Source organism: Ovis canadensis, chromosome 13 (assembly GCF_042477335.2).
Source record: "Ovis canadensis isolate MfBH-ARS-UI-01 breed Bighorn chromosome 13, ARS-UI_OviCan_v2, whole genome shotgun sequence".
Taxonomy (NCBI): Eukaryota; Metazoa; Chordata; class Mammalia; order Artiodactyla; family Bovidae; genus Ovis; species Ovis canadensis.
In genome coordinates this window covers 30,787,154-30,800,949 of record NC_091257.1, presented here as the reverse complement: position 1 = coordinate 30,800,949, position 13,796 = coordinate 30,787,154, and the positions used below count along the sequence as shown (strand labels likewise).

General features: G+C 48.8%; 1 protein-coding gene across 37 annotated transcripts in view; it reads right to left on the bottom strand.

The window, feature by feature from the left end:
• The window catches only part of CELF2 (CUGBP Elav-like family member 2), a 553,512-nt gene that overhangs the window by 28,444 nt on the left and 511,272 nt on the right, over positions 1–13,796 (bottom strand). For all 37 annotated transcript variants that reach the window (XM_069547203.1, XM_069547206.1, XM_069547204.1 and 34 more), the window contains one exon: positions 5,339–5,473. In XM_069547203.1, coding sequence (XP_069403304.1) covers positions 5,339–5,473 — 135 coding nt within the window. The remainder of the gene's footprint in view (positions 1–5,338; positions 5,474–13,796) is intronic.

Below are 13,796 nucleotides of genomic sequence, written 5' to 3'. Positions count from 1 at the left end.
ATCACCGCAGCAGCCAGAGGGATGGCCTCTCCCAGAGGCTGCTGTCTGTCTGTCCCTCCAGGCTTCACCGACTGTCCCTTGCATGCGACGGACCGGAGGGGCGGCGCGGGTCCAACCCGTTCTCACGGACTTGCCTGGCTAAGCAGAAGGCTAGGGAATTCAGGTTAAATCAGCCTGGGAATCCACATCTTTCCATGAGGTGAGCTCTCTTGCGACACACGTGTGGGGACCCTTAGGGGATGGAAGGGAGGAAGCCTCTCGTGACACTGAAGGGCTCTGGGGGGACTCAGAGGGTGACTTCCGAGTCCCCACCACTCAGCCAGCCTGGTGACGCTGGCAGATGACACACCACTCGCCGGCCCTTCTTATGTGAGGAGCCAGGGCAGGCCTGAATCTCATGGGAATATGAGATTTGTTTCCCTCGAGGAGTCCGCGAGGAAGCACCTCCGGTCCCCAGGACACAGTGTCTGTTGCGGCCTCTGAGGAGGAGGCCATGTCTCCAAGGTGGGAAAAGACGCTGCCTAGACTTCACAGCAAAATCTCAGGGGAAAGCCAATGGTGGGAATGGGAGAATGTGCCCAAGTATCTAAAAATGTGCTTGACCCTTGAAAGAAATGATCTGTTATTCTGAAGTGTGCACTTGACTGAGTGCACTTACAGAAGGATTAGAGAATTTTAAACCACCTTTTTAAAAAAGAAAATAGAAGGTCAGCAGGATGATGTACACAGACAAGACGTTATGTTTTGGACAGAGAACGCCAGAGAAATGCTCTCAAGTGGGAATGCTGACGCTTGTGTCCACGCTCTCAAAGCCACCAGGCCGAGGCAACAGATCCACAAGCCGGGCAGACATTAGTATCTTTCTTTAAGACCCAGCCACATAAGTGTCCCTTACAGACACTTTATCCCTTTCTACCAATACTGAGACTTATGCCTCAACAATAGGTTTGAAATGGGGTAAGAAGAAATGACCCAAGAATTAATTAACTACATAGAAGACTGTAGTAAACAAAAGGAAAAATTATACCAAAATAAAAGACAAGAAACACGATTAAATCAGGCTTCAAAAGACCCATAAGAAACTTATAAAAGGCATAATAATGCATTTACCTGGTTTTTATTCTTTCCTGATTTAATTTCTAATTTTATTCCTTACCATCTGATAATTGCATGAAACACTTATTCTAACCATGGGCAACTGAGACTATTTTCATGTTTATTCCAAGGCCAGGAGTCAAAGAAACCTATATTTATTGCCTAAGGGGATCTTTTTTTTTAACAAAAAAATAATTCTTAATCTTTCATGTTTTAACGCATAGACTGTTTAAAATCATTTATAATAATGCTGTAGGGAGTTTGTCCCTGGGTGTACAGAACTGAAATGATAAATTTACAATTGTTAAAAAATGAATAGTTTAGGGGTGCTGAGCTGTCCCTGTACTTCCGAGATGGATTTGTCTGAAGCACAAGAGGTGTCTCAAGAACAGGTGAACCAAGATCTGGGCAGGCCGGGAGATGAAGATCTGCTTTCAGTTTGAATGGACTGGCTGGTTATGCATGGTTCAACAGGAAGCCCTGTTGAACACTGGCCTTGGGACCAGCATTCCATCCCTTTTATTTCCTGGGAAATTGCTCTGATGAAGTGGAGAGTCATGAATTGTTACTAACCACGTTTTCTGTGACTTTGAAGAGTCCCTGATGGAAATTAGACAAATAATTTACTTTCACTTAAACACCAGATTTTTTTAGTTACACTTAAGATAAATAATTGAAATGTAGATTTAAATCGCTTCTGCTGCCCACATTTCAGGACTCTAATGAAACATTTTCGGCTCTTATGCAAAGCTCTGCTCAACACAGAAGAGAGAAACACATCTCCCTAACACAGTGCTTGGCAGGATTTCTGGTCGGGCCAGACGCCATGTGAAGAGCAAAGGGAAGGATGCCTGGCTGAGGTTGGAAGAAAGAAAATACATCTCAGGACACATTTTCCCTTTCATTCAAGTCTCAGGAAAAAAGCTGAAAATGGCCAAGTATGTTTCAAGTTTCCTTACACACTCTGGCCACCTTCCTAGGCTGTTGGAGTGCTCTGCATTTTAAGAAGGTCACTACGTCCTTGCGTTCCTGACCGCACTGGAAGGAATGAGTGTGGATCCGCAGACATGGACCTCACCTCTCACCGCTTCCTCAGGATGGCGTCACGCCAGTCCGCCGCCTCCTCGCAGCCTGCTCCTGCTGGGTCCTCTGCCTGACAGCCCTGCCCCGGATCATCGCCATGCTTCCATCACCTTCCTCAGGTTTGTGCTCACACGCCACCTTTCGGAAGGGGAAAGCCTCCTTCCATCCCCTCTCTCCATATTCTGCCTGGGCCCTCTTCGCAGCGCTTGCCTGGCATACACACGGCTCCTGTGACTGCTCCCTGTCCGAATTCCCGTAAGAGACAGGAGACCCCCGGGGGTGGGAGTGTGTCCTGCTCCTGGCTGTGTCCCCAGCACCCAGGCCCGCGCCTAAGGCTACACTGTCCCTTGAAAGCACTAGCTATCAATCACAGGATCAACACTGATCAGCTGACAGACGCTTTTGCACTTGGCTTCTTAAACCCACGAGCCTTCTACTAAAGGAGAACAAAATGTTGGAATATTAATTCCGATTCCCTGGAACCAAGGAACATTCCCAACCCAGCTATCACAATGGACGAATATATTTTCATAAAGTTGAATGAAGCGTCCCAAGCAGAAAACAGGCCACATACTCTTCACCAAAATGTCCATATATGATAATGGTCACTTCTGGAACAGGAGAATAATTTCAATGTAGTGACAATATTAAACTCTTTAAAGCCTGCTATTGGTGAACCAAAGAGCAGACTGCCTCCTTGCCATGTAAGGAAGAGTCTTTATGGGAAAAAGTGTTCTTTTTTCCCTACCTTGTTATCAGTGATGTGGTCAGCTTCTTCTTTTTATTCTCAATAAAAGGTAGTCAGCCATGGTTGGAAAAATTACAATCATCTACCTCTGCCAAATTAAAGTTAATAGTGTTTTCTCTTAAAAAAAAAAAAAGACCTAATCCTTTTCCTTTTTATATAAACAAATAAAACACCCCTCAGATCTTGAGAAGTGTTTAGTTTTTTCACTCCAAACAAAATATAGTTAAAAATGCTGACAAACAGTCCATGTATATACACTGTTTTTTAAAAAAAAATTTTATTGGGGTAAAAATTTTTATAGTTGATTTATAATATTGTATTAGTTTCAGGTATTCAGATTGCTGTTTTAATATAATCTTTTCACAGTCCTCACAGGGAGATGTCCCTTTTTTTTGGCCTCACAGCATGCAAGATCTTAGTTCCCCGAGCAGGGGTCAATCCAGCACCCCTTGCAGTGGAAAGAGTCTTAACACTGGACTGTCAGGGAAGCCCGAGATGGTTAATTCTTAGTTTTCTTATTTAGCAAAACACTCTTCAGTCTAATTTCTAAAACAAGGACACTAGTGAGGTCAAATACTTGTGTTTTTAAGAAAAAAAAATCACTATCATTTTCATAAGGGGGAATACATTATGTCAAAAATGCATATTTCTTTAAAAGAATATATTTAAATAACCAGTTTATGTTTTGCATTAGTTATAGCTTAATCTCTTGAAAAAAATTACAAAGTTGATTTTTCAGGAGTATTATCTGTTGTGTGGAACGAGGCCCACATGTTGTCATGGTATGTTTTTGAAGACATTTCAAGAATGAAGGCAACGTCCCACATGCTGTTGCTCTGAGATGAGGTGATGGGTACATTGTCCAGCCTTTCCTCAACATCTCTTCAAGTTTCTCCCTCAACACTGAACTCAGAGGGAAATGAGTTAGAAGCATGGTGTTCAGGAAACAAATCAAGGACTGTGGGGCGTCTCTCCTCCCCACGGTGGTTGCCTGAAGAAGGCTGGTCTCCGGGGCACTGGAGCGTTCCTTCTCTATTTTTCTAGAAGAAAACCCTGCATTGTCACAGAGAAGTGTAGGGGCCAGTCAGCTCATCTTTTGCGAGTGGCCGATAGAGGGCCGTGGGGTTGTCAGTTAGAAAGGGGCCTGGACATTGTCCAGGCCAGTGCCTCCACGTACCAGAGCAGAAGGTGAGATCATCCATCAAGGCCCAGAAAACCCAGAGAGGAAGGCAAGCCAGCAAAACACTTTTTAAAAAACAAATCCTGGTGTCTAAGCAACCACATTTGGTCTGGCTCATATGAAAAAGAAAACAGCATCTGCCTTTGAATAAGGCAACAGAATTTCTAAGGAGGGGGAAAGAAAACCTCACTTTAAATGACAAGGCCCAGAAGGGGACCACAGAGGAGCAACAGAGACGGTCCCTTTTGGACCTCCATGCTGAAAACCAAAAGTAAAGGACGAAGCTGGTGTGAAGTATCACAGGTGATGATTTGGGGTTTTGAGTTTTAACAGGGAATTCTTAAATTGCTAAAAACAAACCACCACCACAAAACCAGGAGAAAAGAGCTTTCCTGAGGAACTGAGGCACCTCATCACTGGGCAACTTCACCAGCATGGAAGGGACGGCACAATTTTCAAACAAAAGGAATGTGAGAGAATTCCCTCGCAAAGCTTTTCTTCTCATTTTATCCTTGGAAGATAAAACTGCACATGCTCAAACTTTTGTTTCTTTAAAGGGTAACTGCACACCTATGTTCATAACAGCACAATTCATAGTGGCCAAGACACAGAAACAGCCTAAATGCCCACTGCCAGCTGAAAGGATAAACAAGATGTGGTGCACGTATACAATAGAATAGTACTCAGCCATTAAAAAAAAAAAAAGCCATCTGCAGCAGTATCAACCAGAGGTTATCATACTAAGGGAAGTCAGTCAGACAAAGACAAATACCACATGCTGTCACTTCTATGTGGAATCTAAATTATGGCATAAATGAACTTACCTACGAAACACAAACAGACTCACGACACGGAGAACAGACTTGTGGCTACCAGGTGGGGAGCAGGGCAGGGATGAACCGAGTTTGGAATTAGCAGGTGCAAACTGTTTTGTATAGAATGGATAAGCAATGCGGTCCTCCTGTACAGCACAGGGAACTATGTTCAAAATCCAGGCATAATCCATAATGGAAAAGAATATAAAAAAGACTGTCGACATATGTATAACTTTGCTGTGCAGCAGAAATGAATACAATGTTGTAAATCAACTCTGTTTCAATAAAGATAAGTTAAAAAGACAAATGAAGTAAAGTGGTAACTAAGTCTGATGCCTGGCGGGGTCTGGGCATGTCCACCCTACACCTGGCCCTGCCCCCCGCGTCCTGTCTCCCAGCGGCAGGACCACCCCTTACCGGGACTGGTGAGAGCTCCCAGGGCGCTGCTCGTGGTGGACAGAGGATTTGCATTGGTGGTGGTGGCTGAGGTCTGGGCTGCGGCTGCAGCCGCCGCCAGCGTGGCCAGGTTCTGTAACTGTAAAGCATTCATGCCTGCAGTGGGGAGAGAGAGGGCACGTCAGCACCAGGCCCACTTTACCCGCTTCCCAAAAGAGAGGGCAGGTGATGAGCACAGAGGGCCCTGGGGCTGGCACACTCACCCAGCTGCCCTGAGGACTTGTGCAGTACCACATGTCCCGTCCCAGCCCAGGACCCTCTGCCCCCTCCTGGGCGGTGCAGCTCAGCACAAAAGACAAGAGGTTTCTGTGTGGACCATGCATGGCAGGGCCTTCCACTTCGAGGCTGTCACCTGGAGGGAGGGCTTCAGGGTACCCTCTCCATCCTTAAACTCGACAAGTATGCATTTGGGGTGTGACAGAAGAACTGATGCTTTATTGCTCTGAAGTTACACTGATCTGTCTTCCAGGATCTGTAAGCTGTGTGACTCTGGATAGATTTCTCAACCTCTCTGATTCTTGCTTCCTGAATGAGTAGTAACAGTTACTTACCTCCTCACTCATGTGGTGGTTGTGCAGATTAAATAATGAATGAAAAGTGACTCAGCACAATAACTGGCATGACATGAGCCCCCAAAATTATCAGCAACTACTGTGACTGTCACCGTCATTACAGACCCCCCAAACTTCTCTCTCCCAGTTTATTTAGGAACTCAAATAATATTTGCAAAGGAAGAGAATGAAAAATGGCAGTGCCGTAATACTTTTATTTGAAATATTAGTATTTTAAATATATTTGTATCTCAAAGAGGAACTACTTACTAGAATGAATTGCGGGCTAATGAAAATCAAGAAAAGAATGGAGAGAAATGAAACTCTGCTGACAGGTCTGGGGGGACTGGCCAGGCACAGACTCTATGCCTGAGTCCCCAGAGGTTCAAAGATTCTCTACACTACGTCTTTTTGCCATGATTCATTTCTCCATCATGTACATTTGAGAAGCAGGCAACAGCAGTTCTTTCCTCATACAGTGGAATTTTGCAAGAAAGGTAACGAAGTTATCGTCCTACTTTTACCGTTTTCTCATGTCTCAAATCCAGGCATTCGATACACGTCTACATAGCGAATCCAACCCGCTTTTCAGACTGTGGCCTGACGACAGGGCTGGGGGATGGGAGATGGAGGAGGGGCAAGAGAACATTCTAGGAGCACGCCTGCTGGAAGCCCTCAGCCACTGTGTGGAGCCTCAGCTGGATTCAGAGCCTGGATGCCAGGCTCACTTACCTACCCTGCTCCTCCACCCCAGGTGCCTTCGTCAGGACTTAATCCTACTCAGGAAAGAGTTCCTCAGGTCCATACTGCGATCTGGGTTCCCATTTTGCACACAGTGATACTCAGGCTCCTTCTGGGAGGCATCCAGCCCTGGTGGCTTAGGGAGAAAGCCAGCACCTGTTTTGCAAACCCACATAGGTCCTGGGGATGCTGGGAACAGGACGAGGCACCAGCGGCATCCTGCAAGCGTGAAAACGTTGCTCCTTCGAGCACGTGCCACAGGGGACAAAGCTCTGTCCCCCGCTGGGGTCAGGGGTCAGGCAGCGTGGTGGTGACAGAACCCTGTGAAGGGAAAGTGCAGGGCCTATTTTTTCAGGTTTGCCTGAGGAAAACGGAGCTGGGGGAACACGAACTGTGCACAGGCCTCCCTGGGGTCCCCTGGGCGCGGCTCCTGAAAGCAGCGGACCACACTGGCTTATGCGCCCACGGGCTGGGCTTGGGGGGATGCTACCACGGACCCGCCTGGTCCCTGCGGCCCCTCTAACGTGCTCAGGATGTAACGCAGATGACCAGACACCGGCACGGACAGACGGCTGTGCACACGAGACAAGGGTTTAGCACCGATGTTGCAGTCTGCACATCTGGCCATGGGTAACCATCAGCCGAGCACCCTCCTCAGCCTGCGTTTCCCAGGACACCTGCTCTGACTGCTGCGGAATCGTGGCCCAGTGCTGGGGTGGAGGAGCTCAGCCTGCTCCTCCGGGTCAGAGCCTTGCGGGCCCTCCCGACATTGAGGCTCTTCCCCTCCGAGGGTGACTGACGGGCCGTGTCCAACGGCACCTTTACTTGTTAGCGGTCCTCCTCCGGCTCGCCATCTAACTCCCAACGAGTCCATCGCAGTCTGCTTCCACGTCACACACAGGGACTGCTGACCTCCATGGCCAGACACTGAGCTCCTCGAGGACAAGCCAACGTTGTCTTATTTGCTTTCAAGCCCACCTGCACACACACACAGAGCCATGTTCATTCACAGCAGGTGAAAAGTGGGGCCACAGGAGATGGATGGACAGGGCAACCAAGAGCACGAAATGTTCCCACGCTGCTATAAAGAGCATTGTCTACAGACCCAAACGAGGTTCTTCTTGTTTGTTCTTCGTTCTTCAGTATTTGCAACAGCTTCAAATATTGACTATTTCCCTCAGTCGTTAATTAATCCATTCTGCAAATATTTATTAGGTCTGTGTGTTTTCTTCCTCTCACCCACCAACACTCGGTGCTGCCCTGGAGTCCAGCCGACCACCCTCGGGTTCTGTGTCCCGTCGTCTTCCCCGAGTGTCCCCTTAGCCCCTTACCCCGAGGGGCTGCCCTGCCTCCGCTGTGAAGGCCAGGTTCTGGGGCGCCACACTGGGAGCGGCCAGCTCTGTTCAACCACCGACCACTACAGAGCAGGAGAACATGGACCCCACCCAGCAAAGCAGAGATGAAGGTGGGGAGGAGAGGCGTCACGACTCCAGCATCGGAGGGTTTGAGGCGAGGAGGTGGGGCTTAGGTAGAGAGAAGCAGAGGCAGGAGAACCTGTAGATGCTGCCTAGCTCGCCAGCTGTCAGCACGTGGCCACGACAGGCCAGACCCCAGGCCCCGGGCTGAAAACTAAGCCTCCCATCCAAGCGGAGGGGAGCCAGGGACTGGGGGAAATTCTGTTTCTGGAAAAGCTCATTCTCACGAAGTGTCCTAAAAGGGCTGCGAGTCCTGGTAGAAAACCATCGAACGACAGCCCTGGGCTCAGCGACAGCCACTGGGAGGAGTCAAGAAATCCGAGCTCAGGAATGACAGCGCAGAGAATGGAGCAAAGAACACAGCTCCCCACAACCCGCTCCCTGGCCCCCGCTCACCACCAGCCCCGAACCATGATGCATATACAGTCAAGCCAACGGAAGAAAACAAAACCAGCCAGAGATTCTCCGAGAACATCGGCGCTGCAGGCTGACACAGGGCAGGGGCCATGCCAAGGCCGGACCCAGGAGCCCAGGGGCAGCGGGCACGGGGGATGTGACGGGCGCTCCTGTCCACCTCCCAGGGGCAACAGAGGCAGCTGCTCCTTGCAGTGTCCTCCTGTCCGGCCAGGCAGCGGCCTGAGGCCGGTTCCCCAGGCCGTCCCTCCAGCAGGAAAGCCTCCCAGCGAGGACACCCCGGCCCCATGGCTGGCATCGGCACGTCGCAGGGACATGTGTGGGGTGCGGGGAGAGCCCCGGACACCAGTGGGGCAGGATCCCACTGTGCTCACAGCAGGCGTGCAGGGCCCTGGAGACGGATGCTTTGGCTCTTCTTGCCCCTAGCACTCCCATAACCAGAGGGTCTCACCTGCAGTGTGGACATCTCTCCTCCCCTTCCATTCCATTCGGGGCAGGGGCTTGGGGGCCTGGCAGCCCCACTGCTGCTGGGAAACACCTCGGACTCCAGCTAGGAAGGCAGCTCAGGAGGCTCCAAGGGGACACACCCCGAGCTCTGTCCTCTGCCTGGTGAACTGCACAGACTTCCGGGTACCAGCATCTTTCTAGACCTCCAGCTGCCACAGGCTCAGCCCCGACGGACAGTCAGTCCTGGCCACCCCGTCCCTGCTCCGGCTGTCTGAAAGGGGGTGTTGCTTCTGCTGACGTTGAACTCACGTCTGGCTCTTCGTTGTTTTCTGTGTGTGTGTAAGCACACCCTGTCCTGTCCTTCTCAGCTCTTTTCTCCACCCCCTGGGGCGGGCCCTCCCCATCCCCATCTCAATCTCATCTCTGCTCCCCTGACACAAAAATCTTCAAAGGGCATGGGATGGGGGAGGGGTGGCCAGGGAGGAGGGTGGGTGGGCGAGGTGATCCTGGTTCTGGTTGGGAAACAGCTCTTCCCTGAGAAGAGAACCACCACCTTTTAACCTCACAAAGCACTCTGCTCGGGTGGGCATCCCGCAAACCAGGGGCAAATAATCTGAGTGACGAGAAATGCAAAACACTGAGATAAGTTTTAGGAAATCCAACAATGTGCCAAGATCAAGATGGCTGGGGGGGGGGGGCGGAGAAAAAAGTTGGGCATACAGGGGTTCAACTTTCCCCTCATTACTCTGGAAAAAACAACCCTTCTCCAAATGAGGAAAGTGTGTACCGAACAGTACACACTGTGCCTACTTGAAACTGAAGGTTTTTTTTATTTTAAAAATTATTTATAAGGAGAAGGGCATGAAAATTTAATTGAATGTTCACCTTAGGTAATTCTGTGTCTTATTGTTCAGAGCAATTACCATAAATCTGCATTTCAATAAGCGAGAACAGATGTCAGTTGTTACCAGCGCTTGCCAATCAGGTCTGTTAGAAAGTGACAGATGGGTGGTTATGGAGCATTCTCGTAAGGACTATTAGCAGGGAGTGCGGGGTGTGGAGGAGGGGAGGCTGGGCTCTGGGAAGAACCTAGGGCCTTTGTGGGTCCAGTTTGCACACCTCCCAAGTGTGTCCCCAACATGAGGTCCATTTTTGGCCAAAGTCTTCTCTCTTCTTCGCTCATCACAGACATGCTGAGACCATCTTTGCTCTGAGCCAGATCTCCAACCCATACAGAAGTCGCTATGTGGTTCTTTCAGGCAGACACTTGCCCGCTATGATTTCGCTCTGACTTTGGAAACTTAGGCCAGAGATTCTGAAAGCGAATTACTACACGCTTCTGAACGTCAGCCCTGGAGAAGGAAATGGCAACCCACTCCAGTACTCTTGCCTGGAGAATCTCATGGAGGGAGGAGCCTAGTAGGCTACAGTCCATGGGGTCACAAAGAGTCGGACATGACTGGGCAACTTCACTTTCTGAATGTCAGAAATCAAGCGAAGCAGTTTTCCCTTTGTCTGTCATCAGATCCTCTTCTTAGGCCACCGCTTCATAACCTCTGCAATTTCGTATCAACAAGCCCCCCCCGATCCTAGAAAAATATTTCCCTTAGCAGAAAACCACCCCTTGATAAATCTGTGATGCTGTCCAGAATGAAAGGGGGTTTTCCTGTGGCTGACACTGGATTGCTTCTCTTGGAGCAGTTTTGGGGTTCTTGTGCATTGTTCATTGACGGCTCAGATTTGCCTCTTGGTCTCTTCACTCATCTGAGTGATAACGTACCTGGATTTACGGACGCGCAGTGCACTGAGTGACGGCCGGGGGGCGGGGACAGGGAGCTCAGGCCACTCTGAAATGTGGATCCGCCATTCCTTACCTTGGTGACTCTGCGCAAGCTTGTTCTTTGCCTTCTCTCATCCTCAGTTGCCCCGTCTCTGGAATGGGATGCTGGGGTCCCTATGCCGCACAGCACTGCCATGTGTGGGAGTGCTGTATGCTGACCCGTGTAACACCACTTCCTTGTCCTTTCCCTACTTCGGTTTTTCCAACTGTTAGGTAGTAACCGGTGGTGGTTTTCTCCTTGGCATGCTGTGAAGTGTGAGGATGAACCCCACGATTATTTCGAAGTGCTCTGTGAAAAGCAAACTGGTGTAATACTACCCTCATTTTTCTAACACGATGCTTTTTCCAGACGATCGTTGTCATAAAGAAACAAAAGACAGAAAAACCGGTTTCCCCTTATTCTTTCTTTTCTGGAAAAATCCAGACTCTCGGCCCGAACTCAGACCCCAAGTTACGGAGATTTCAGAAATTCATGGGAAAAGTACCACAGTTTGAGTGGGAAATGGACGAATTTTTATCACAAGAGGGAAAGTAAAATCAATCAACTTGAAGGATGCACAAAAAATGAAAAGGACGCACATAACAGCAGTCGGCTTATAAAGATTTCAGCCTTACTGTTATATTCTCTGCTTTTTAAACTTCAGATTTAGGAAAGGTTCCCTTTCATAAAATCGTAAAACACTTCTGAAGTTACTTTTAATTTGAAAGGAAAAATTTTTTTTTTAGAACAAAGAAGTATATAGGTGATGTCTCATCTGATTTTACTGATGTAACTACTTTAGAAACTTGTCACCTAATTTTTTTGTTTTGTTTTTTTTTTTCTTTTTTTTTTTCTCTCTTTTCCAGCTTCATTTTCTCCTCAAACAGAAAATGTTTAGTCATTCAGATGAGACATTCTAGACTGTGGTGAGACACCTCAGTTTCCTGTAGGACAGACCCTGCTTTCGGAGCTGTTCGCAACATAGTATCACTGCTTTCCGAGATGATATTCACCGTCTGTGGATGGTGCTCTCAGCTGCAGTACTCAAGTCTGCCACGTGGAGTCGGCTCTCTAGACATGAACACGGGTCTTCCCAGGTGGTTCTAGTGGTAAAGAACCCACCTATCAACGCAGGAGACATAAGAGACGCAAGTTCAATCTCTGGGCCGGGAAGACGCCCTGGAGGAGAAAATGGCCACCCACTGCAGTATTCTTGCCTGGAGAATCCCATGGACAGAGGAGCCTGGCGGGCTACAGTCCACGGGGCTGCAAGAGTCGGACACTGCTCTCGCTCCTCCACAGCCTCACTCGCTTACAGGCGCTGTGGCCCCAGGAGGGGTCTGGGATGAGGCGCCTCTTGGTGAGAGCATGGTGAGAACCACGCTCGTGTGTTAACGCGCAGGACACTGTACCCATTCGCTGACCCCAAACCTTCCACAACTCATTCTTTTTTTGTTTTGTTTCTTATCTTTTATTATTTTTTTTTACAAGTCATTCTTAAAGATACTGCCGTTAGTTTATGGAACGGTTTGTGGCTTAGATGTTCAGCTAAAGTCAAATTTCTTAATTCAAAAACCAGGCATTTCACTTGAGTTTCATTGGGACTGTATGCAGAACGTAAATTTGCACTTGCCAATTTATAAGTTTACTCACTCTCAGCAGCCCCAAAGTAGTCCACAAATGCCAGGTAGAGGAGGCCACACCCTCTTAGCATCGATACTTCAGGAGAACTCACAGGTGAGGGAGGACGGGAAGGAAGTGAAGGTTTTTAGGGAAACAGGGAAGAGGGCCCCCCCCCCTCATTCAGTGCGTGGGGGAACCTTCTTCCACAAAGGGACCCCTATGACCCCTCCACTTTCCAGGATGGGTTTAGGTGACTGACGGTGAGAAAAGCCCTACTTTTGGGAGACAATGAAAGAGCCGGGGGCCACACAACTTGGTTGAATAAAAAAATACCATAATGCTTCCTGATTTTCCATAGGAATGAAGGGCACTCGTTACAGAAATGGTGAAGCAGAAGAACCCGGACACCCCCATCCTCAGTCCTCACTACTCAAGGAGACAGCAAAAAATGGGACACTTGGCCTTTGACTGCACAGCCTGGGCAGCCTTGGTGCTGGGTTTCACACTGAGGGTTCGAGAAAGGGGTATTTTGGAAGGGCGAGCACATTTACAGACTGACTTAAAATGGCCATCTGCTCCACACACCTTCTAAGGTGACTCCCAGATACCCTCCATTGATAAATGAGTGCGCGGTGCACAGACGCCAACATCCTGACCCGAGCTGGTGCGCCACGGGCTCACAGCCTAATGCAGGGCGCCCTGTCCACCGGGGAAGACACGCCCGGCAGCAGCCTCAGGACCCAGTGACCTTCTCTGCATAATGTAACCACGGCAATGGGAGAGCCTGAGGCTTCCTCTAAGGGAAGACTCTTATTCTGAATTTGGGGGCAGGGGGTTCTGACTGATTAGAAGAAAAATCCTGCCTTGGTGGAAAACACGATGCATCTTGACATTTCTTTCAGAGTGTGCAATCCGGAGGTTTTCTCTTTTTTAAAAATGTAGAAAACTCCCTGAATATTTAAGTTCTGTCTCTCCAGCCCCCTTCACAGAACTAAAAATAAATCAACCGTTCAAGGAGATGCTTAGCTCCGAGGCCAGCTTTCTCAACTGTGTTCATTAACATTCTGCCGAATGATTTCACTCCTTATTATTTTAACATCTATTTTTTATAATAATCCCAAAGCTGTTTTATGACAGAATAGGTGGGCGGTGCCCGCAGATTTAAAGGGCCACGGGTAGCCGAGCGTTGCTCTTACTGCAGGCCAGTCCACCCCGTCAGAGAGGGCACAGTTTAGCCCCAGGGGCCACCACGGAAGGCGGGGCTGACCGCCACAGGACGCACAGGAGGAGGGATCTGAGTGTGCTCCTGCCAAGTCTCTCCAGTTTCATCCAAAGTGACACAGGAGAA